Source organism: Ruditapes philippinarum, unplaced genomic scaffold, assembly GCF_026571515.1.
Source record: "Ruditapes philippinarum isolate M1 unplaced genomic scaffold, ASM2657151v2 ctg2367_1_1_1_1, whole genome shotgun sequence".
Classification (NCBI taxonomy): domain Eukaryota; kingdom Metazoa; phylum Mollusca; class Bivalvia; order Venerida; family Veneridae; genus Ruditapes; species Ruditapes philippinarum.
The window spans coordinates 227,979-253,745 of NW_026863802.1; the positions used below are offsets into that span (position 1 = coordinate 227,979).

General features: G+C 34.6%; 1 protein-coding gene across 1 annotated transcript in view; it reads right to left on the reverse strand.

The window, feature by feature from the left end:
* Nucleotides 1-2,684: 2,684 nt before the first annotated feature.
* The window catches only part of LOC132723374 (sushi domain-containing protein 2-like), a 36,961-nt gene continuing 13,878 nt past the window's right edge, over nucleotides 2,685-25,767 (reverse strand). Inside the window, exons 5-17 of the mRNA XM_060708078.1 lie at nucleotides 25,605-25,765; nucleotides 24,944-25,110; nucleotides 18,143-18,424; nucleotides 15,939-16,207; nucleotides 14,922-15,062; nucleotides 14,435-14,611; nucleotides 13,662-13,798; nucleotides 12,390-12,483; nucleotides 11,281-11,428; nucleotides 9,063-9,145; nucleotides 8,119-8,301; nucleotides 6,241-6,376; nucleotides 2,685-5,392 (exon numbers count right to left, since the gene is read on the reverse strand). Coding sequence (XP_060564061.1) covers nucleotides 5,323-5,392; nucleotides 6,241-6,376; nucleotides 8,119-8,301; nucleotides 9,063-9,145; nucleotides 11,281-11,428; nucleotides 12,390-12,483; nucleotides 13,662-13,798; nucleotides 14,435-14,611; nucleotides 14,922-15,062; nucleotides 15,939-16,207; nucleotides 18,143-18,424; nucleotides 24,944-25,110; nucleotides 25,605-25,765 — 2,048 coding nt within the window. The 3' untranslated portion in view covers nucleotides 2,685-5,322. The remainder of the gene's footprint in view (nucleotides 5,393-6,240; nucleotides 6,377-8,118; nucleotides 8,302-9,062; nucleotides 9,146-11,280; nucleotides 11,429-12,389; nucleotides 12,484-13,661; nucleotides 13,799-14,434; nucleotides 14,612-14,921; nucleotides 15,063-15,938; nucleotides 16,208-18,142; nucleotides 18,425-24,943; nucleotides 25,111-25,604; nucleotides 25,766-25,767) is intronic.

The following is a 25,767-nucleotide window of genomic DNA, read 5'->3' on the forward strand; positions in this document are numbered from 1 at the left end:
TTCCTGATATTTTGAACTATTTTAATAAAACAAGTTTATTAATTCAAGTGAATTTTTTTACACATTGCAAGGGGCACTTGAAATCTACAAAAATTACAAAAAATAGGTCAGCATAATTATGCAAATATTGTCGTTATTGTGTTTGTCATGCAGTAGAAATATGGTGATAAATACCGCAAATTAAGTCATTAATTTTATTGCCTATAAAACTATAAGTTACATACATATTTTTTACTATTCTTAAAATCTTAGTACTTTTTTTTCAAGGCTATTTTCTTGAAATATTTTGGCTCATCTGGAGGTATGCAACTTTAAATGCTATATCAGTGTGTGTTTTGCATTTCACAGGAAATAACTTGGCACGTTTTTATATGTAAGATATGGCAATTTTCAATTGTAAAACATATGAATAACTTTTTTGTTATAAATGAGATTTTGTTATTTACCCCCACGCCCACCAAACAAGAAAATTGTATAAGAGCCAGGCCGACATCTAATTGTCTATAAACTTCTTTATTCCGTCAATAATCTTGATTGAAAAAGGAAGACACCCAAAATAAACCGATGGTAAATGTGGTGATTTATATTGTTTTATGTGGCAAAAATGCAACGTAAAAATAAAAGAAAAAGCCAATTAACCAATAATATCGGTACCTGTATATGTAAACCTGTGTGCGCTTATTCTCTAAAATCTCTCGACCAATTGTGATAAAACTTAACAGGAGTAATTGTAATGAGGCTCATTGTACATAGCGTAAGGTATTTGACCTTGACCCACAAATAACATTGACCTTGAGGTTACAGCAAATGGAGTCGGGTGTAACGATATAGAATACAGACATTTAAAAAAAAAAACGATTTTTTTAGGCATACATAATGTACTTGTTCCTGCTGAAAAAACAGATAAATTCCCAGCCTCAAAAACTTGAGTTATGTGCTCAACCTTATTTAAAACCTGTAAAATATTGACCTCGGTCAGATTTCAAGAGGAAACATGTCACCTTCATTATAAAATATTGACTAAATTATAACATATTTATTTTATGAAAGCTTGTGGCATATTTGATCCATTCCAAAGTCCGTTTCCTGAAACTAACCTGTATTGATGAATTTAATAAAATTTAAGAGCCTATTATTAGCTCCTTAATTAGCCGTAAAGCGGTCATTAATTAGTGGGTTATAATGTTAAACATGTTAAAAGGAAGAAGCCAAAATCTACAGTTGTGCGAGTTTGGTAAAAAATATATCAAAAGAGAAGTTTGATCGCCGTTTTGATTTCAAAGCTTGTTTCTTACCGACAACAATATAGATGCTCACCAAAGCCGGCTCGTGTAGAATTTATTTTAAAAAAGGGGAAAATAATGCTTCAGCCCCTCCATCCTCATTATTTTCGAGACGCCTCTGTCCTCATTCGGAGAGACAGTCGATACCAGTGCATTTTCTAATGACTGCCATGTTAACATGCATATTTTTCTTATTCATAGAATAGTTTTCACGACTTGAAACATGCATTCCGATAAAGTCTTTGAAGTGAACAAGTCACAGTTGTGTCTCAAAAGGAAACAAAACTTAAAAAGAACTTAATTATACTGGTTTTATTCTATGCAGGTGACAAAGTTAATTTTTAATATCTGGGTCCTAATCATTTACGTGATAGGATAAGCATGCTTTCCCTAGGAAGGACAACAGTGCTACTAAAATGCCCATGCTAGCCTAGCACCAGTAAAAAATACTCGAAAGGCATCTGACTTCTCCCTCACAAGAAAAATGCTCGAAAAAAGGAATATGGTTATATTAACATAGATTTGTAGTGATGGAACAAATGTTAATTTATAATAATAATGCAAAAAAAAAGAAAAAAAAAAGAAACAAGGATAACTAAAAGAAATGTTGACACTGTCTCTAGATATAAATGTATATTGCATTACATCAGTACATGTACTGCAGGAATCTGTGTATGTTGTCTTACACCAAACAGTGACTTCTTTCTTAAAATTAAGATTTCAACAAATTTTTGCTTTTGTAAAACACTTATGATTCGCAGGATTTATGTATACAGTTATATATTTTATAGCTGTAAAGGTATATTATATTTTTCTTGATTCTGTTTTAATCATTCACATTCGCTCTTGGTAGGGATTTCCTCTCGAGTGTCTGAAAGTTAATATTGATCCATTGTTCATTATGATATGCTAATGCTGTTTATATCGAAATCAGGTAGACATACAGTCAGACCGAACAGTTCCCATGTCAATTGAGGGTTAATCATGTACATTCCCCAGTAAATATTTACAAGTTGCTTTAACAGATAATGTTTGCTCTTTTCAAATTAAATAAGTCTTAAAATCACCACATTGAAGATTAAACATTTAGATAAGAAGTTGGAAGCGGCGCGTTTTGGTTGGGTTCACAACAAAGGTCGACTTTCTAGCTTTAATTTACTGGTGGAGGAAGACCTCAGGTTTTCATTCGCGCATCAGTAGAATCTACGACGTTCTGTAAGCTAAGTTGGATATCTTCCTCACAGAAAAGAATCAAAAGTCCCCGGCGGGCGGTGAGGAGCAAGTGACAATGGACACCCCTATGGAAAAGTTGTTAAAAGAGCTAATCGGCTAATATATATATATGTTGTCAGATAAAAATGACTATACATTTACAAAAAAAAATCACAAAAAAATCCCTCCAACATTTTCAAAGCTATTTTATTGAAGATATTTTACATCATATGTTTATACACTAATATACAGAATAGGAATAACTAGTTTACATGTATTATCATGAAAAAGGCATCTTTTGCTACTTCTGTTATTAGTAATATAGTTTCTTATTCTTATAGTAAAAGTTGCAATATTAGAATAATGCATCTTTTGCTACTTCGATTTTTAGTAATATAGTTTCTGTCTTATATAGTAAACGTTGTAATATAAGAAAAGTGCATCTTTTGCTACTTCGATTATTAGTAATATAGTTTCTATCTTTTATAGTAAACGTTGTAATATAAGAAAAATGCATCTTTTGCTACTTCGGTTATTAGTAATATAGTTTCTTTATTTTATAGTAAAAGTTGTAATATTAGAATAGTGCATCTTTTGCTAATTCAGTTATTAATAATATAGTTTCTTTTTTTTAAAGTTAAGGTTGTAACATTGAAATGATAGTAGTTGTCGCAATGATAATCAAAGTCTTGTAGTCCGCCGTTAAAGTAGCAGAAGAAACAGCAAGAGTATATGTGGCTTTTATACTAGCAGAAACATACTGTTTTGTTGTGATACATTCAATGCCAACATACCCTTCTATACGTAAATATGTTTCATGCCATCAAATACAAATATTATGAAAAAAAAATTAATTCATTACAACATACATTTAGTTGTACATTTTATCAGTAGCGATACAATACAATTCAATATACTAAAGTAAAATATAAGATAATAACATTGTGATAAATGCATGTAATCCTAAAGGCACATTTTCCCTCAGAAATGAATACATTTTCCATCTTTAAAAAAGGCAAACATGAGTTTTAAAAATGTTTAGATAATGATTTTAGAGCATGTTAGACACTTTATTTGTCATAAAAATAGCAAAATGTAAACAAAGTAGTATTGAATAGTAGACTTCCATACAAAATAAAATCATTATAACTATACTAATTAACAAAAGCAACAGTTTCAAGTAATTGGTGTATACAATTTTAATTTAGTTCGATTGAATTGGAAGCTATAAGCTCATTGAAACACTCGCGAATTCGTTCCTGGAACCAACCAGTACTTAGCAATGAATGTAAAGTTTCTTGCTCAAGGAATCAACGGCTGGTACCACCCACGGTCAGCAATCCTTAGATTACTAGTCCGACGCGTTAACCACTCGGCCACGCCGCCAAGTAATTGGACAATGAGTAAAAATCTGGAAACTATAACACGATACCAGAATTAGAAAAGCTTTTGAGAATAGATTTAAAAGCATTGCTGGTGCATAATGTACCTTTCAGCAAACTGTTGTTTTGATACACAGCATTTTTTTCATATTGCATTGTAAATAGTAAACATTTGCGTGTAAGCTCGTCTCACACAGAACACGATTGGGCACACGCTTCCCATACGGTATACTCGGCAATACACGAGTTGACTGGTACCAGTATTTAGCTCCCACCGTGCCTGGAGATTAGTGGATACGAGTTAGACTCGAATGTAGCATGAGTATGTACGAAAAAAGCACGGACATGCTTGGTTAAGCAAGGTTTGAACACAATTTGTATACGATTACAAACTATTGTGGTATGGTTCAAAGTTCGGTCTGGTACGATTAAACACGACTTTTACTCGATTTACTCGACATTCACAGGGTTAACATAGGGTCCCGCCGACTTTTGTTCGAGTTCTCCTCGAATTATTAGACATTCGTGTAAACTATGTTTTTTAATTAAATTGACCCATTTTGATGGAGATCCAACCGAGCTGACATCCGAGTCTGAATCCCTGGAAGAAACGGGTCTCTCTTAAAGTAGTGCCGATGGATCCTCTAGCTAATCAGGTTCAGCAGGTTGAAGTGGTCTGCGGGCCTGGATGGCCCTTCTTGTATTCCTTCTGTGCTTGGGAACCTTCTTCTGTTGATGTAGTCTAGCGTTATGCAGCAAGAACTCTGGGTAGATCTAGCAGCTGAGGGTGGCAGCAGGTAGTGCTTTTTCGTTGTACAGTTCGAGATGACGTAGAGGCCGTTTAAGACCATGCGAGGTCGAAAGAGACCGTGTACACCCGTTCTATACCGTGTCTTCCATGCATGATTCGTATTTGAACCGTATTGGTCGTATGACGATGGTATGACACCGTGTGTGCACTCGTGCGAGTCGTGCCGTCATTGTGGGACTTTCGGGTATTAATCGGATGTTACTTGGGGACCGTCTCGAACGATTCTATACGATTTATATACGACCTTGACACGGTTGGGCTCACTCGTGGAGTGGACTTCAAAAAACGGTTATATATACGGTCTTATTCTGTCTCTTACGGTCTTGTACGGTCGCTTATACGATCATACACGGACATGACATCTGTACCAGATTTTTTAAAGTGTTAAAAATAATACACGGCTTAAACTCGAATGCCCGAGTGTAACTGTATGTACGGTTTACACGGGTGTCCAACCGTATAAGTCGTGTGTTCTGTGTGAGACGGGCTGTAGCATTTCATTATTATATAATACAATACAAAAATAAAAATGTAAAACTATGTATGATATATGTATGAAATTCTGGTTTTGCTGGTTTGAAATTTGTTCTTCTATGTTTGTTTTTCTATTTTATTAACTATATTATGATGCTGGTCACTTAACATCTTCGGGTTTCATAGCGACCGCTTCGTCAGTTGCATATGGAGCACCGTCTTTTCGGTTTCTAAAACGTAAAAAGGTTTAATAATGATAATAATGATAATAAGTAAAATAAAAAATAATATTTAAAACAATTAACTATAACATAAATTGTAATCTGCTTACAAAGAACACTCTGATAAATAGAGATTTTTGCGGTCTTTTTTGACAGTGACATTGAACTTTAATTTTGAAAAGCAACATGCGTGTCTAGTGGTGAATAGCTATTGCAGCCATTTTAGTGAGTTGAAGAGAAAATTGGTGCCCTGATTTCCAATTCGATCTACAACAGCATCCATATATAATCATTTCGTGGCTGGTTGCTATGGTTGCTATGGTTGTTATATCTGATACTAAACAATATCAACATAAATATTTATAGTATTACAGACCTACCATTTCAGACGAATTCATTTTAAATTTGTAACATATCATCTAGCAATACGCAACAAGAGCTGTCACGCAAGTGACAAATGCCCTCGAAAATGTTTCTTAAGCACTCGGGTATTATAAAAAGAAAATAGAATGAAAGTAACTTATTGCTTTATATTGTGCTTGTGAAATGAAGTGCTATTTATAGCAAACTTAACACCTAGGAACAAGGGTCTTGGATGTGACACATCATCCTAATGTGGTAGACATTTGAGCCAAGCTATTTCAAAATCCCTCAATGTATGTAAGTTACAGTCCGGACACGAATGAAGTGTGGACGTACAGACAGACAGATGGACGGTGCGATTTTAATATGCTGCCCTTCGAGGATAAAATGAATATGAAAGAATTGTAGATTTTTTATGTAAGCAATTGGTGAAGTATGGTAACACCAATCAATAAAATATAAATTTTGAAATAGAAAATTTACTAAAATCTTACCCATTTCTTCTTTTCCGCACAAAAAGGAAGACACCCACAATAACTATAATTGCTACAACCAAAACAGCAGTCACGATGCCAACGATCATTCCTATGTTAGACGAGTTAGACGACTTTTCCATTTCCATTTCCAATTCTGAAAATAAAATTGACAACAAAGATCTTTAGCGTGTCTAAACTGCAGCCCATGTTTTTTATTAATATAAAGTCATTGTTGTTGCGTTGTCGGAAACAGAAAGACGAGAATAAACTATGTTAATTGGCTTTATCAAAAATGCTAGTTATCCGGTCTGTCTCTCTGACGCAAGCGAAAATTAAAGTCAATCGGCTTCTTTTCTCCTTGACGTTAGCCAACAAGGCGATGTCAACTGAATACTTAACTCTTTGTCTCTAACTAAAAGACAACAAAACAATATTTAAAAATGAACACTTTATAAATAATGCTAAAGAAACGGAAAAAATTGAAAATGTTGCAAGGTCTATTTGATGGAGCCTGTTCATGGCCGGTGGTCGTAAATGCGAGCTATCGTCCAGACCCCCCCCCCCCCCCCCCCCCCCCAGAACCGGCTTTTGAAGAAATTAACATTTTAACATGTAAATAGTGAAAACTGGAATGTAGAAACATTCTTTCTGTTCATATTGCGGTTATCATGGAACCTTTAATGTGATACGTTCGTACCATTCCAAACTTAGCAGCATATGGTCCCGAAGTAAAAGAATGTGTTTGCTCTAAACGAGAAAACAATGGGCAAAACTAAATAGAATGGTATTTTTTTAAAGGATATTTGATGTTTGAAACATGCATACCACAGACAAGACGTCAAAAGACAAATTAAAAAAGAAGAAAAAATCCTTTGCTGATAATATAGTATAAAAGGAGTTATGTTGACTATATCTTACTTAACAATAGTTAAAATATCACAAACACGACAAAAATGTCATGATGAATGACTGAATGAATGAAGGATCGGAACTATATCACCTCTAATTGTATGTACAAGGCGATTTTACGGCGTTAACACGGCACATGACAATTGTGAGGAAACCTGAACGACGACAGAAACGGCAAGATTTGAAAATGGTCTCGGTTTAACGTGCCTGTTCATTGACGGTAGCGGAAGTGCAAGTTGTTGTCCATGCTCCTAGCAAATTTCAACAAGAAAGTGGTGATCTTTTTTTATTTAAGAAACATCGCAGATTATTCATATGGCGGTTAACATGGAACCATCAATATCTTACGTTCTTGCCATTCCCTGAAAAGCGGTGTATACTACCGAAGTAAAAGAATGCGTTCGTACTAAACGAGAAATAACACCAAGACAAAATAGCATTGCAAGTTGGCTTCCTGTCACTTTGTCGCTGGCAGAAAAAAGACAACAAAACTTTTTCAACGGTCTTCCTGTCGCTTTGTGGCTAGCAAAGGGACAACAAGCCACGAAAAATATATTCTTGCTTCTTGTCTTTTGTGAAAATGATGCCAATATGCGAATAAAAAAGTGTTGTTATTGGGCATTACCAAAGGGCGGAAAAACGGTATATGGAAGAACTATTTCATAACACAAAATAACAAAACAAAACAAGTATTGAGATTATTTTTTCTACTGTCAGAGAACAACTTAAACCTACCAAGGAATCAGATGGAACGTTTGTACAAGCGCGATATAACTGTAATGACAACATTATGTGTATGCACATATTTATACATTGTCCTAAAAATACCTTCTGTCAGTCTATAGATGTTTAAAGGCAATTGCATTTATATATCTGACAAAATAAATCAATTAAATAAGACAAAACATTTAACATTGATAACAATACCAAATGCCCCTACAAATAAAGAGGTGTGTTGCTTATGTTCAATAAAAAACCCTTTTATACCACATTTTGCTGTCACATCCGGAGACCATGCCTGAGTTCCATCCGAGGTTTCGACGCATGTATAAGTGGTGTGACCCGATAAAGAACCGCTCTTACATTCAGTTACGGTCGTGGTTGTACCAATTGTGTATTCATAGCTTGATTTTTTAGATCTCGGAACATCCAGTAAACCACAAGACCGGACTGAAAAAGCAAAATACAAACTTGTCACATTGACCCTACTTTAAGGTGGTCTTAATGTAATTCTTTCCTGCCAAAAAATTCAAACATCGGCCAATACCGTGGCGAATCGGTTATTTACGGAACGTTTTTTTTTAAATCTTGGGAATTATTATATTATTTACATTCACTTATCCTTTATCGTTATATACTTAATTCCGGTTTCAAACAGTTAAAGATATTTTGAATACACATTGAAAACAGAAGATTGTGAAAAATTACTTTCCGGAAATGGCCGATTGATTACGATAATGGCGGATGTTAAAATATTTTTTGGCGGGAAAGCATTACAGTTAGACTACCTCAAGATCAGCATGATGCAGAAGAACAAATCTGACTCACGTTCAGATCTTCTTGTGTTCTTCACGTATTGTCACTAATTAGCCGGAAGTGATCAGAATGGTTGAAGAACAAAAATGCAGAATACAGCATATTTAATGCATCACTTGCGCACATTTAAATCCTATGAAACAGTATGTTGTTCTTGGTTCTTGTTCTTCACACTAAAAGAGACAATTTCAAAGCTAGTCGTTTTACTTTGATTCTATACAAAAGATATATATAATACTGGTAAACAATTTGAAAATTATAAAATTAGTGTTAATATTTGAGCAATAATGTTAGAATTACGTTTACTTGTTGTAAAGATTGAAACGAATAAATGCCTACTGGTAATGATTACTGTAAATGATAGAAAAAAAAGTAAATACAAAGTTACAACATACTTGGCTCTAAGTTATCAACAAGAGACTCGTGCCTGATACCAGCTTCCTGTGTTGCCTCTGCGATCGCTTGTGAGCCAGTACGACTGATAAAAAAGCAATTATACATTCGACAAAATATGTTTTTTCATTTAAGAGACAAACATTATTAATATTTTTCAAAAGCAGCAATTGGTTTGACTTGTTTTAAATCTGTTTGAAATGACGGTTGCACAATATAAGAACCTGGATTTAAAATATAAGACTGCCCATAACTGTCAGACCATATAAGACTTGCTTAGACTAGTTTGCTATGAGAAACAACATGTCTTGCTTTCCGTAAGTCTGAAATATGAGAGAATCTTAGTTTTATTTTGAGTAAGTCTACATTGAGAGAAAACAAGAAATAAACTAGTTTAACGGTTTTACAACAGACAGGTACATTATCTACTTTTTAAAGAGGATTGGTCTGCAATGGGCCCAATTATCGATATAAACAATAGTAATGTAACATTTGGATATTACAAAATAATGCTTGAAAAGAAATGTTGAGACCTTACTGGAGCTTCTAGGCCCCAGTTTGTGCTCTGGTTGAGTTCAGGTCCACAAGAAAGCAGTCAGAGATAACTGTTTCTAACGTATCTGAATTCTAGATCTAAATTCTAGTTTTGAAAAATAATGTTCTTACATTATGGTAACAATTCTGTCCTAGGTTATGCATACAGACGCTTTTTATCTCCCTTTCTCCAATCTTGAGAAATTATTTAAATAAAGGCATTACATCTTACACACTTGACATCGTCACATGCTCAGGTCCTCATTATGATCTTTTACAAACTATTTCTTACGTAGTAATTATTTATCTATTTATTATCCTCTTGTAAATATATACACGGAATTTAATGCAGGTACAATGAAGTGTAATTACATAAACTATATTATATTGTTCCTTAAATAATTTGTTGAAATGTTTTGTAGTGTCAGAGTTATGTCACATACAAAGTTCAAAGTGTAAAATAACCAAATGTTGCACGCAAAACATTGTCTCAATATGGTGATCATTTCTGTGAAATAGTTGTAAAATCCGACTTTAAATAACGCAGTTATGGGCTGGACATGATTTTGCTGCAAGGTCAAGCTGTGACCTTCACCTTCAAGGTAGCAACCCATATGTTGCACGACACGTCGTCTCAATATGATGATCATTTATGTGAAATAGTTCTAATATCCGACTTCAAATAACGAAGTTATGGGCCGGACACTATTTTGCTGCTAGGTCATGCTGTGATCTTGACCTTCAAGGTGGCAACCAAAATGTTGCGCGCGACACGTTGTCTCAATAAGGTGATCATTTCTTTTAAAAAGTTGTAAAATCCGATTTCAAATAACGAAGTTATTGGCCGGACACGATTTTGCTGCATGGTCATGCTGTGACCTTGACCTTCAAGGTAGCGACCTTAATGTTGCGCGCGACACGTCGTCTCAATATGGTGATCATCTCTGTGAAATAGTTGTAAAATCTGACTTCAAATAATGAAGTTATGGACCGGACACGATTTTGCTGCAAGGTCATGCTGTGACCTAGACCTTCAAGGCAGCGACCCAAATGTTGCGCGCGACACGTCGTCTCAATATGGTGATCATTTCTGTGAAATCGTTGTAAAAACTGACTTCACATAACGAAAATACGGGCCGAACATGATTTTCCTGCAAGGTCATGCTGTGACCTTGATCTACAAGGTATCTACCCAAATGTTGCGCGTCATACGTCATCTCAATATGGTGATCATTTTTGTGAAATAGTTGTAAAATCCGACTTCAAATAACCAAGTTATGGGCCGGGCACGAATTCGGGACGTACGTACGGACGGACGGACTGACAGACAGACTGACTGACGGACGGACAGACGGACGGACAACCCGGCGACTATATGCTCCCCCGAAATTTTCGGGGAGCATAAAAATGTTTAAACCAAAGAAATGTTGATAAAGTTTTATGTGATTTATTATGAACATTTGCTGTGATGAGCTATAATATTTTGTTCTAGAGCACTTTATTATCTGTGATATAAATATAATTATGCAATATCGGATCATGTATCGCGCACATGCCAACAACATGTAATGTCTGAATACTAAATACTATGAACATAATCAATTATTGCTTTGCATGGCTTCCTTTATAGACCAATTCACTTTTATGCGAGTTGTCGACCAACTTATTATAATCTATTATACTTACGTGTAATCAAATTCACAATCATCAAAAATCTTTCGCCTTTTGACTGTACAGACAGTCTGGGAATCTACACTTAATGGTTTAGGGTCGGTAATTGTTGCTGATGAAAACGTTTTACTGTCTTTAAAAAAGTTGTTATTTTTCACCTTCCCTGAAATTCGATAAAATGAAATATTTGATATGTATTACGTACCTTAGTTTTTGAAATTTAGACATTTTTTTAGAGAAAAGATGAACAAAGAATGTTCAAAACTGTGGGGGTCGTTGTTCGGGTTTTGTAAACGCATCTAAGATGAAGACTTTTATCCGTCTTCCCTGGTAAAAGCGTCTCCTGGTAAATGCATTACCCACACTGTTTTTCAGTTAATTTTTCATTTATCACACTAATTATAATTGAACTCCTAAAATTTGGTATGTGTATACTTATTTTTATTCGTGGAGAACTTATATACAGGTCTCCACGAATTCAAGATCCAACGAAATTTCATTTTTGTCTGCTGTAAGATTATTTTGCAGGAATTTTTTTTATTTCACGTTTTGGAAAATTTAACGGTTCACGAAATTTAAGAACCCACGAAAATGTTCTTTTTGACAAAAAGCACAAAATTGTTGTGGTCATCTACTCTTGCAAAAGAAATAATTTTGTGTGCTAATTTGTAGTTTAACAAAACCATTCAAGCGGAGTTCTGTCAAAAATTTGATACAATTTATACATATTTAAGAAATTCTTTCCAAAATGAGGTTATAAAATTAAATTTTTTGTAAGTGCTATAGTATGTATCAGATTCTAAGAAAAATCTTATTATTAAATACATACTACACATTATAATTGATAATATATTAACAAATATACTTAAATTGTAAATTTGAAAAATAAAAAATAATGAAAACCTGAACCAATAAAAGACAAACATGTTATAAAAAAGAAAAAAAGAAGAGATAGATCTGCACATATTGTTCAGTTTCTTCAAAAGAGCAGCAATTATTTCATATGGTCCATAGCTCGTTCTATACAACTAACCTAGACCCATTTCATGTTAAACTAAACAGTTTTAAGTAATCTTATTTAAACAAAAATAAAAGTTGTGCAAAAAGAGCCAAGTAAAACTTACATGCTTTTTCAAAATTGTTAACATCTTCAATTGATTCACCATTCGGCAATGTTTTCCCACCGTCAATGTTTCCGAATAATCCAGATGTCACTTTCTGCAGTCACAATGTAATATACAAAAATTTATTGAATATGTTTTTTTTTATTATAATTTTCAATTGATGAATTAAAACATGTCCATTATAAACAGGCCCATCATGCTTCAGAAATGCCTTTTTTCATTTTTATCATTTTTATTTTTCAAAACCTATATCTTTTATATATAGGTATCTTGTTATAGTTTCCAAAAATATACTCATTTGCTGTATTCCAGAACTATCTTTTGTATCTTTAGCTCTGTTTGCAATTGGTATAATCATAGTGAATTAGTATGGAAGTAAAAATACTACTTTGCATGTTAAGCACTACTTCCTATAGTTGTAAAACATCTAACATGCACTTAATCTATAATTTAAACATTATTTAACATATGCTTGACATTTCTGAAGAATTAAAAAAGTTGGATTTCTGAAGCATTATGTGGCTTTATTCCGTAACCTGCCTAGTTGCTATAATCGATTTGTCCTGCATTGAATTTTGTATATTTAGTCATTATATTTCATTTTTAGGGATTTCGACGAGAAAGTACAAAATTTGAGCTACATGTACCAACAAAACAGAGCCTGGTCAGACTGCACGGATGTCCCTTCTGGCTTTCCTCTATGCTTGTGTCAAAAGGGTTTTAGTTTTGGTTTCCAGCAGGGTAAGAGTTTACATTACAATTATATTACAATTACATTACAATTGCATTACAATTAAATAACAATTATGATAAGTAGTGTCTGACAATTTAGAATTATTACGTGCTTGCACTTATAATAATTTACGTTTTAAGATGAACATATGGAATCAGTTGATCAATAAACAATTGATATGAAATTACTTCTTTAAAACCAAATAGTATGTCAAAAAAAAATCCAAGGTGCCTGGTAGCATCACGTTTTATGACTACTAATGTACTTCAAACTTTAGATGATGGTTTAAGCACTGTAATGAGCTATCAATAGTGCAATAATGGTTGTTTAAAATTACAGAAATTTTTATTGACGTTGGTAGATTTTGACGTGACTCTCAGATCAAAATACGTATAATGAGCTATCATTCTAGAAACCATATATTGTGCAAATCTATGATTTTGCTAACTTGGTTATAACCTTATTAAGAGCTATTTAGCATCTTATTAATAAAATAAAAATATCTGCATTAATTAAAATAATATGTAATGAAAAATTACATTAATGTCCGTAGGCATCATGAGATCTAGTTGCATGGTGCCAGCAACGGTTGCCACTTGGAACCCTATGTTATTGGTAAGTAGCACCGTAAAATTGCCATTATTTGAGGTCAAGTCGGTATTAATAACTGCAATTTCTGAAATGATAGAGAAATGAAAAGAAATATGTAGAATGCACTTGCAATTAAAAAAGAAAATAATCAATAAAAAATTAATTTTTATAAGCTTGAAAAACGTGATATTGCTACGCAGAAAGTAGGTAGTGATCTTTCTTTTCTTTTTGTATGATCTGTATGTATTTTAGATAGACTAAATGTCTTTTCAATTGCAAGATCGGAAAGTATCTAACATATAATATATTTCCAAATCATTTGCTGAAAGAGATCTTAAGTCTTTTTAATGCATGGGCGCATAAGATCATAGATTTAATGTCCTTACAATTGCATGAACAGTATGGGTTTAACATTTTGCATGGCAGTCATCTTCCCTTTAAGATTAGTTGGCTGCTCGTTAACCACCTTTGCAACTCGTGTTGCAGCAGTTCTACTAAAACCATTGTTTTATTTATAATACATGTATATAGTTTTGTTAATAATCAACATTTTATTGTAAAATACATTATAAAGTTTATGACAAAAACGGTTTTATATACATTTAAATAGCATATGTGATAATTATGACAATTAAATTTTTAAAAAATGCATAATCAATACCACTGAATCTCTAAAAAGATATTTTCATATTGTCACTGACACTAACAAAGCTAGGATTACCTTTGAAATCTTGCCACTTTAAAGATTTCTCCTTAAATTCTTTAATTTCTCCATTCAGTAGCACCTCAATGCTGTCAGTATCTTCTCTCTGCAACCGTAGTTCAACCCTATCTGATATGCCATCATTTTCTATGGCCACAGATGTCAACTTGAACGTGTTGTTAATAACCTTCCCATCTATGTGAAAAAGAAAGATATAAGATTTGTAATGAGTTGCATGTGCGTTTACCTGGAAGGAAAATGAAATAGCCTCTAACTTAGCAAGCATTGTTTTTACACGGTAACTTCCCTTTAATTAAATCAACCATTTGTTTTCACAAAATCACACGGTTACTTCCCTTTAGTTAAATTTACATCAAAATGCAATGGCAAAAACGTCCATTGCTAATCTTGGTTATTTTTGTTTTAATGTTTGATTATACAATTACTATAAATAAAACAACATATATTCTTTGTCGACTTCAAAATATTAGTTATAACTGCTTACTTTCAGTTGAAAGAGGATTATTCTCAAATCTCGCCTGCACCTCTGTGGTCCCTGCTTTAAACAAGATGTAATCCCCTGGCGCCATGACGCGGATCTTCTGGCCTCTAAATGTTGCAATGTGACCTTGCCCGTACACAAACGCTATAAAATAAATATGGCAGTGAACCTACATCACAATTGTTACGTCATCATAATTATGTTACAAACTAGCAGTATAATATATAGGAAAGAAACTTCATAAAACGATAAAACAAACAAATAAACTTACAAAGAAAACAATAACGAATAAAGACCAAACTGCGCTACAATGTGATGAACACGTTTGTTCTCAACAGTAATAAGTATGTCGGCTGATTTCGTACACTTTGCGCGTTGCGTTGTCGGTAGCAACACAACCTATATCGTTATCGCCTTTTCGTCTTGTCGTCTTGTCGCTAGAGAAATACGCCAAACGGCGCTTTGACTCATCGTCATCTTGTCGTCCTGTCCTAGCGAAGCACGCCAAACGGCGTGTTGTCGTGTGGCGCGATGACGCACTGACGCTTGGTTTATGTATTAACATAGCAAATCCTTCGATTTGAGCCGAGCGACAATGTGATATCGCGACAACACCCGGACGACAACACGCCGTTTGGTGTACTTCGTTAGCGACAAGACGACAGAGCAACATCGCGCCGTTTAGCGACAACACGATGCACAAAATTGTACCAAATTAGCCACCATGTATAAGCAATCCTGGAAAATAGCGTCCTTAATCCAGGAATGCTGCGCAATGCCATATATGTGATAATGTTAAAATAAATATAATAATGCCATTGGTTTTCGTTAGAATCATTTGTCACTAATAATATGGTGAGCATTAATTCTGCGCCATATTTTCTTTTTCAAAATCCACTCATTGGTGAAAAGTTATGGACATGATAAATTATACCTGCCATCAATGTTGACCTCCAAATGTGACCTTGGCATTGAGCGTTTGAGCTAGGATATAACTGTATAAATTTAGCAGATATTTACCTGGTACGGGAGGGTTATATGCCGTACAATCCGTAGTTCCTCTCAGCTCAACGTAATAGTCACATGACTTGAAGTCGGTCCACTGGCAACAGCTGAATAGCGGAATTATATCGTCTACCCAATGAGAGAGAATTGGAACATGACCAGGTTTACCATAAGGTGCAGCTCCCCAATCGTGACTTTTGTCAGCTGTACTTCCAAAATATGTGTCTGCCGCGAACACAAGATATCCTTTAGCGCTGTAACAACACTGGTTACCGGCTCCATTTCTTTAATACAAAATGAAAGCTTTTTTATTTGGTTTGGATCTGAAGCTATGTCATATCAAATAAATTTTGGTTAGCATTGCTAAAATAATAGCATGCTTTGATAAAAACAAAGTCTTAAATATATTGTTCGTTGACCAAAGCACGCATTATATCACTTCTTCTTGAAGCCATTTAGCTCAGGAAATCAGCATTGTTGTACAAATAAGTGAAGCTACTTCATTTTTAACATTTAAAATTTTCAGAGCAACAACACATCGGTAAACATTAAAACAGTTTTTGAAGACAGATCGTCTTCTTATCATGCCTTGCAAATATTTTAGAACAACAATTATATCTATACATACGCGCAACAATATAGTCCCGTGCCATTTAAGTAAATCAGAACAAATAAAAAAATTTCTGTAAAAAAAAAGGGTCATGATAGTTCTTTAAGCTCACCTGAAATGCATTGCTAGAAAAGGTCACGTTTTTACAACGAAAATGTCAGTGATTTGGTCATAAGAGGTTGTCATTTTAGACTCAAACTGCATAATAATATCTAAAACATTTTTTTTTAAATATAGATTTTCCAAAATATCAAAGCTCTTGGCATTGTAGAGAATGCTGAACATAGCAGTTTGACGTGACCTTATGCCACATTGCGGAACGATTTTTAAGCAAGAGGAAATAGTCCTGCGAGCAAAAACTAAACAGTATCATGTGAAGTATAAACTAGAAATGTGTCCATAGAACACAATTGTCTTCACACCTCACTGTCTACTGACGTACAACATGACAGTAAGACACAGGGACCAAACAAAGTAAATTCCATATGACCCCCATACCACAATGTGGTTGGGGCATAAAACAGCATTCATTTTTCAAATGTTGACGTACTAATTTTTACCAACCACTACACATGCTGACCAACAGTCCAGTAATCTTTCCTGACTCAAGGTCAAATACTTTATTTTTTTAAGTTGAAAATATTTACTAAGTCAAGAAAAATAACTCTACAAATATTAAATAAATCTGCAAGCGAATCCCCAGGTGCACAACTACACATGCTGACGAACATTTTTTGTAAAGTTTCATGATTTGGTCAAATATGTTTTGGGCAAATGTTAACTAAGTCAAGTCAATAACGCTACAAATAATAAAAAAATCAACATTGAAACCCAAGGTGCACGGTTTCACATGCTTATTAACATTTCTGTAATGTGTCATGACCCTAGGTCAAATACTTTTATAGACACAGATTGAAAAGCAAGTTTTTACTAAGTCAAGGGCAATAACTCTACAAACTTAATACAATTTTTAATTTTAATCCACACGTGAAACCCTAGGTGCTCAACTTCACATGCTGATCAACATTTCTGTAAAGTTTGTTGGCATTAGCTCAAGCACTCTTACGTAAATGCGATACAACATGAGAACGGACGGACGAACGGACTAGGGTAAATCTGATTGCCCCCTAACGTGGGGACACAATGAACCTTGCAATATAAAATAGAAATCGCCTTGAAATAGTACTTAAAGTATTGTAGAATATTTTTATACCATGTTTGTCTGATAAAAAAATATTTTTGTAAGTACATTTTATTTGTCATTCACTGCAAGTAGATCTAATACTTAAGGTAAAAGCTTTAAGAAAGTTCAAGTACATAAGAAAATTTCCATGGGCGAGTCATTAAAACATAACTTACACGTGAATGGCTCTCAGCTTGAAAGATACTACACTTGATAAAAATTAATTTCTCGAGGACTTTCCTTATGAATTAATCATAACCACTTCAAAAATCATCAAGCACTTTCAGATGTCATTTGATAACCCACTTAAACTTTTTTTACATGTCACACTCATAAACAAGATGTAGACACGCTTTTTACATGAAAAAACGGATTACATTAACTACAACAAAATAGACAAGAACGCTAAAAAGTACTTAAACTTACACTGGCTGCACGGAACGCACACAATGCACGGCAGCATGGTGGTATTTACAAATGGCCGCCCTTTGTAGATTGCATCCGGTATCAGGCTGCCACCTTCCAAAGTCTGCGATTGCCTGAGCCAGCGAACATGGACATTTAAGTATCTCGCCAAACCAGTTCATGTCCCGAGAAGCGCTTTTATGCCATTTCATACACAAATCAGAGGGCCAATCAGAGCCGTATTTTGCTTTCATTACATTTCTGACAAACCAACCGAGTGGTACACGATTTGTTGACAAAAACCTGTAAAAATAAATAAATCAAAGTTTATTACTATATGCATGTGATAACCTTGTTATCGTGCAAGAAGTGATGATAAGACACAATCCCGATGCGACAATAATCCCGATTGAGTTCAGAACCTCCAGCTGTATTCTTTTCTTTATTATAATGGTCTTACTATTTCGAAGTTATCGTAAGAGATCTTTTACCAAACATATAAACCATCAGAGAAATTCAAAAACCACTACCGTTCAAAATTAAAAACAAGTAGATTTATCTTCTTTTGAGAAATAAATCCCGTTTAATTTTTGACGGGTGCATATGTGTAATTGCCTCAAAACCCATCCGTGTGAAACGGTAAAACATTCCGATAAAACTGGTTTTCGTAAGTTAACCAAGCACGAGTTTTTCGTGCGTACATTGTAAAGGCTGCGCATTTAAAGTTTAAAATTTGACGTGGAAACATCGCTTATTAAAACTGCTGTCGGTATTTGAAATGCTTCAAAGGTTCAACACAGCTGGTTTCAAGTGTTCACCAATTCGTCTTTCAGATAATATTACTGATACAGACTGGTGTGTGCAGCTATGTCTATAGACATATAGACGAACACGTGAAAACTCGAATCGTGCTGTAATACTTCCAGAGCAAAGGTATATCAAGGAAGGAACCGGTTGATGTTATGGGCTGATGGATAGCGGCATGGCATGGTTCAATGTGCTGATGGGAAATGACTCCTTAATTCACGCTATTCATGTAGTAGGTAATTACTTGCATTGATCTTTAATATTAACTTGATTTGTTGGATAGATTATCAAGTAGAAATATTTCTTTCATGCACGAGATGTATAGTAATTGAGTCTGAAGTTGGCAGCCTAGCGGCCCAGTGGCCTAGTAGCGGCTCAGCGGCCTGGCGGCGTGAAGTTGACGGCCCAGTGGCCTGAACTTAGTGTTGTAGAAGTTTGTCGACTCATAGTTAATTTTGAAGTCATTTTAAAGTTACATAAAAGATAAAGGAAAAATGCATATTCATAAAGAATAGCCTGGCAACCTAAAATTTTACAGTTGTAGAAACTTTATAAAAACAATAAAAACGGCACATTGTGAAGTTCTTTTGACAATTCTTGATATTAAAGCAGCGCGCCTCCAAATTCACGCTAATTTTCATGATTCTTTTTTAAAAATGCATTTGAATGTATAATATTGCGAAATAACCAAAAGGAAGCAATTTGCACATTATCAATAGCATCTACAACCCACGCAAATCACCAAAAAGTTGTCAAAATATGCATAAATAGTCCTTACTGCATTAGAACATGTAACGCAGTAGAAATGTAGTTGTAAATATTGGAAAATCAGTCATTAATCGCACATTACATGTAAAATATTACTTGAATCTTGAATCATTCTACTTGTCCTAAAATCATAGTACATAATTCTCAAGTTAGATTTTATTGAAATATTTTGACTCATCTGGAGGCATGCAGCTTTAAAAAAAAATAAAAAATAAAAAAAAAAAAAAATATATATATATAAGAAATTGAAACTTCTACTTCCTTCAATATATGTATATAAAAGATAAAGGATTCGAACCGACGACCTTGTTTGCAGTGTCTTTGGTCTGTTTAAAGGCACCTCAGTTTTCCACGTTTTGCGGGAAGTGACCTGATTTAAAGTGCTACGTTGTGTTTGTCAAGTTTTGTTTGTTTCCCTTTAGAAATCTTTAGCTAATAGTCTCTTTATCTAAGTTACTTCATTTTATTTTCCGTTTGATCGTCTTACAGCCTATGTATTTTGATGACCAAAACCGTTTTATTTGAAAAGGTCAATGGTTCTACCAAGCAATTTTTTTTTCCAGAGATAATTGTCCCCAAACATATGCTGTATTGTGCGACTGCATAGCATCAATCGGCATGCTACAACGCATGCATATCGTTTCATTTAGTAATTTTGTATTGAAGGAAAGGCGGCATAAGAAATTGAGATTTAAGTCTGTCACATAGCATTCAATGCCCGGTCGTGAGCATAAAAAAAAAGAAAAAAGTCTGAAACAGCATTTGCATATTTCTAAATTAAAGAAAATACGATATTGCCGCGATAAAGTTATGCTCACATTTCCTAGGTTAACCGTTTGTAACAGCACCTTGCGTTCTGCGGTTATCTCTTATATTGGTGTTAATGGGCGTGCGCCCTTAACCGTTAGAGGGGGCCTGTGACCATGCGGTCGGCCAGTAAGCCATGTCCATAAATTTGTCTGTGTCTTATTTGGACAGGGTTGCAAAAAATCAACTTGCCGGCCGACGCCTTTAATGTGGCTAGTCGAAAGTTGAAGGAGCAGCATTTTTGATATGTACGTGTAGGTCCGTACATATCGCTTTCGCCGCGTTGTCTTTGCTACATATCTCTAACACACGGCTTTGTTGAAACAGACATGTAAGTCCCCCTGTCTTTCCGGTCCGATGCTCAGCTCAGTCTCTTTTGTGGATGGCGTTTAAAATATATGTATTGTAGTAATATGTACTACACACCTTCTCCCCTTTTTGTTTCTCTTTGGTTGTTTGAGCAATTTTTATTTATTTATTTTTTGATTTTTTTTTCTTGACATGCAAAATGTTTATCTCGTACTTGTTCCGCCTTTCCTTCAGTATAGATGATAATGTACTTCTCTCGCTTTTCCTTCATTTTCACTGGTGCATATTTCAGGGTAGTCGAGATTCAGACTGGTATCCAATAAGCAATTTTACCATTTTCAGCGCCAGGAGTTTTATGAAATAATTAATAAATAACTACTTAGGAAAACCCCAAAGGCATCAACTGTATGCAAATCTTTAAACATTTTTTCCTTTTTCCGCAAATACGTTGCATTCACTATGAAAATCATTAGTGGCGAATTTCATTTCTGAAATATTAAAGTGGCCCCTCAACACACAAAATGTGCATTTCGGTATTTGATAAAAAATGTTGTCGGGTCAAGAAATATCTCATTGATAAGAGATTTAATGGAGCAATTTGCCCCGATTTCTCTTTAGGCTTTGTTTTTGTTTTTACTCTTGTAAAATGCCAGCGCCGCTTTATATTCTTAATCGTTGACCTCTTTGCGGCAAGTCCAAGCAGAGTTTAGCATTTTTCAGAGCTTTATTATCATAGTTTACAGCACTTTGCGTTGCTATGTAGCTTTTCCAAATGCATTTAGCTTGGGAGCTGTCTTTCATATTTTTTTCTCATTCATTTCATATTTTTTGACGATGATGTTTTGTTTTCACCAAAAAACACAATAAAGTCACGGCCTTATTCCAATCATTCTGTGTTCTGTTATTTTATTCACAATTGACTCTTTATAAAACAGTTATGTTTTTTCTTCTGGGAAATATAACTATTTGTATTAGAAGTTGCGCAGTTCCAGACGGTGCTATATCTACAACGTAAAGATATGTGCATGATGATCTTTGGTTCTACCGTTTTAATAGCTTAGAAATGCTACTAATTGGTTCTACATTCATACGTATCTGCTATATATGGTTTTGTTCATTTATAAAGAAATTGCGTTTATCTTAGACCCCATTTTATCTTTAAACGAGATATCTCAGCAATAACTAACGTTCCGTCTGCTTTCGAACCTTGTCGCTGGAAAGCTACTTAGTAGTAAGAATACCCGTTAATAAATTAAGTAGATTTAATCTTCTTTTGAGAATAAATCCCGTTTAATTTTTGACGGGTGCATATGTGTAATTGCCTCAAAAACCCATTCCGTGTGTAACAATAAAACATTCTCGATAAAATCTGGTTTTCGTAAGTTTACCAAGCACGAGTTTTTCGTGCGTACATTTTGTAAAGGCTGCGCATTTAAAGTTTTAAAAATTTTGACGTGGAAACATCGCTTATTAAAATCCCACCCTCCCTTCCCATGTGTTATTTGTTATTTCAATTTTACATAAAATGTTCTGGCTGCCCGAGTGGGTTATATTTTTCAGCTTTTAATCCAGCCGGTTTTTTCATTACTTCCCGTTTCAGCCATGCCATGCGCTCCATCGACACGTGTGCTTGAATTGATGTCCCAGTAATTACAGTCTTCAGAAAACATTTTATCCCACGTAATTTTAGTGTTTGGAAAATGTGTTGACAAACTTCAAAAAGTAATAATTGGATCTCTAACGTCTGATTACAAAATAAAACTTTTTGTTGTAGAAATAAACAGTTTGTAAAATTTGGGAAACATTACTCGATACTTAAAAAATAATTTTATTAAAATTTATTTATTAGTATTAACAATAATTAATTGAAGCTAAAATGATTTAAAATGGTGCCTTTTTATATATTCTAATGCTTAAATGAATTTGCAAAAAGGATGCGACCCGAACAATTTTTTGTGGTATGACATTGACAAACGGGTACAAAGGTTTTTCCTATTTGTTTTTCCCACCTGGGGGTTTTATTTGGGGGGTTTTTCCCTGGGCCGAAGTCGACCACAATGTGCAAGTTTCATGGTAATAAGGAAATCAAAATGTTTTATTTTAATGTTTACCAATCCTAACTTTATTGGAGGCATATTCATGAATACTAAAATATATCTTTCCCCATAAAGCTAAATACGTTTGGATCATAACTAGTAATTTGATACATTAGTGTTGGTTTAAATCCAAGTCGTGACTTTATATAGTATTACTGTAACTTCTTCTAAGTCAAATTATATTCAAGACTTTTCATTTATCATTGGGCAGTAAAATGCCTCATTTGAAGGTGAAGACGGATTTAATGCGGAAAGCAATTTGACCCCTGGATTTCCTCTTTTACTTTGTTTTTGTTTTTACTCTTTGTAAAATGCCCTCACACTTGAAGCATCATCGCTTTATAAATTCTTAATCGTTGACCTCTTTGCGGCAAGTCCAAGCAAGAGTTTTTTAGCATTTTTCAGAGGCTTTATTAATCATGTTTACAGGCACTTTGCGTTGCTATGTAGCTTTCATGCAATTTAGCTGGGAAGCTGTCTTTCATATTTTTCTCATTCATTTCATATTTTTTGAAACGGGGGGATGATGTTTGTTTTCACCAAAAAAGCACAATAAATTCACGGCCTTATTCAATCATTCTGGTGTTCTTGTTATTTTATTCACACATTGACTCTTTATAAAACCAGTTATTTTTCTTTCTGGGGAAATATAAACTATTTGTATTAGAAGTGGTTTGCGCAGTTCCAGACGGTGCTATATCTACAACGTAAAAGATATGTGGCATGATTAGATTCTTTGGTTCTACACGTTTTAATAGCTTAGAAATGCTTCTATTGGTTTCTACATTCAACGTATTGCTATATATGGTTTTGTTCATTTATAAAGAAATTGCGTTATCTTAGACCCCATATCTTTCAACGAAGATATCTCAGCAATAACTAACGTTCCGTCTGCTTTCGAACCTTGTCGCTGGAAAGCTACTTAGTAGTAAAATACCCGTTAATAAATTAAAAGGGCCTTGATGGTACATGGTCGCTCCCCTGACCCATCAACCGCATCCAAGCAATGTCTTAAACAAGCTTCCTGGTCAAGTTTGATGACAATTGAGTAAAAAATATGACCCCCCTAGTGTGTTAAAAAGGTGTTTCCATAATTGGGCAATGTGACCTAGATTTTGACCGGGGACGACCCATATTCAAACTTGACTTAGAAATCATCAAAAAAACCTTCCTGACCAATTTCCAGAACATTTGGATCAAAACTGCAGCCACTAGAGTGTTATCAAGATTTTTCTATTTTTAGGTCCTGTGACCTAGTTTTTTTTACCGAAAATGACTCATATTCAAACTTGGCCTAGAAATCATCAAAGCAACCTTCCTGACAAATTTCCAGAATATATGGATCAAAACTGTAGCCACTAGAGTGTTAACAAGCTATTTCTATTTTTAGCTGCTGTGACCTAGTTTTTGACCGGAGATGACCCATCTTCGAACTTGACCTAGAAATCATCAAAATAACCTTCGTGACAAATTTCCAGAACATTTTGATCAACACTACAGCCACCAGAGTGTTAACAAGCTTTTCTATTTTTAGCTCCTGTGACCTAGTTTTTGACCGGAGATGACCCATCTTCGAACTTGACCTAGAAATCATCAAAGAACCTTCCTGACAAATTTGCAGGATATTTGGATCAAAACTGCAGCCACTAGAGTGTTAACAAGCTTTTTCTATTTTTAGCTCCTGTGACTTAGTTTTTGACCCGAGATAACCTATCTTCGAATTCGATCTGTATTTCATTGAGACAAACATTCTGAAAAAGTTTGATGATGATCCAATCTAAACTTGGACTGCTAGACTGTTAACACGACGAACGACGCACGACGACGGACGACGAACATAGCCCCATCACTATACCTCACCTTGACCACTTCGTGGTCAGTCGAGCTAAAAATCAACTAGACTCAACGAATTAAATCAGTATGCCACGCTAATTATTTTACAGTGTTTGACATTCTTCAGTTTAAACGTCATCTTTTTTCATACTACGAGCATCTTAAGACAATACACATACAAAACATAATAAGTATCAAATACTTGTTCTTGGTAGGCGTGAACTTGTCTTGTAGTTTCACCTCCACCAATCCGACCTCATACTCGAAACAGTCTTGTCCACTGCATTGGTAGTTACTGACCTCAAATTCATACCGACCAGTTGACGCCAGTACATCTTTACCAAGCGTGATCAAAGGTTTGTAAATTGCCTGCAATGAAACGCCAACATGTACTTTCATTAACATAAATTCAAAAGAGGGCATTAGTTATCGCCTCGCTGTGTGTGCGTGTGTGCTTATATACCTAGTGTATAAAAGTATTTAAAATAAATATGCACCTTGTAGATTTATAAAGAAAGTATCGAAAATTAAAGAAAAAAGAAGATTTGATAAAAGCATTGCAAACGAGAAAACGAATAGCATCTTTGATTATTTTAATGCTTTCTCTAGCCATTCTAGCTGCAACTGAATGTATTTATGTGTCAGTGCAAACCAATACCATCCGGCACACCCATGCCGTCTGATTATTATCTGCACTGTTCGCTATTCTGTCAGGAGTTATTGTTAGATAAGTAGCATCATGTGACCTCTGATTAAAGTATTACAAAATCATAAAATCGGTAATTTTATTGGGTGAAAATGGGATGAAACTTGTAAAGTGTACGGATGAGTTGCATTTGAACTCAATTATGGTGTAATTATACTTTTCCATCATTCTCTTTGAAACCAATGAGTCGTATGTCAACCAAAGAATTTTTGTCGTTTGTGAGCAATTTGTTATCCCATTCAAGACTTAGAACAGTTGCATTGGTAAAGCGCCAGAGCCCTTTGGTCGTTACTAAGGGTGGCATTCTTCCCGGAAAAACT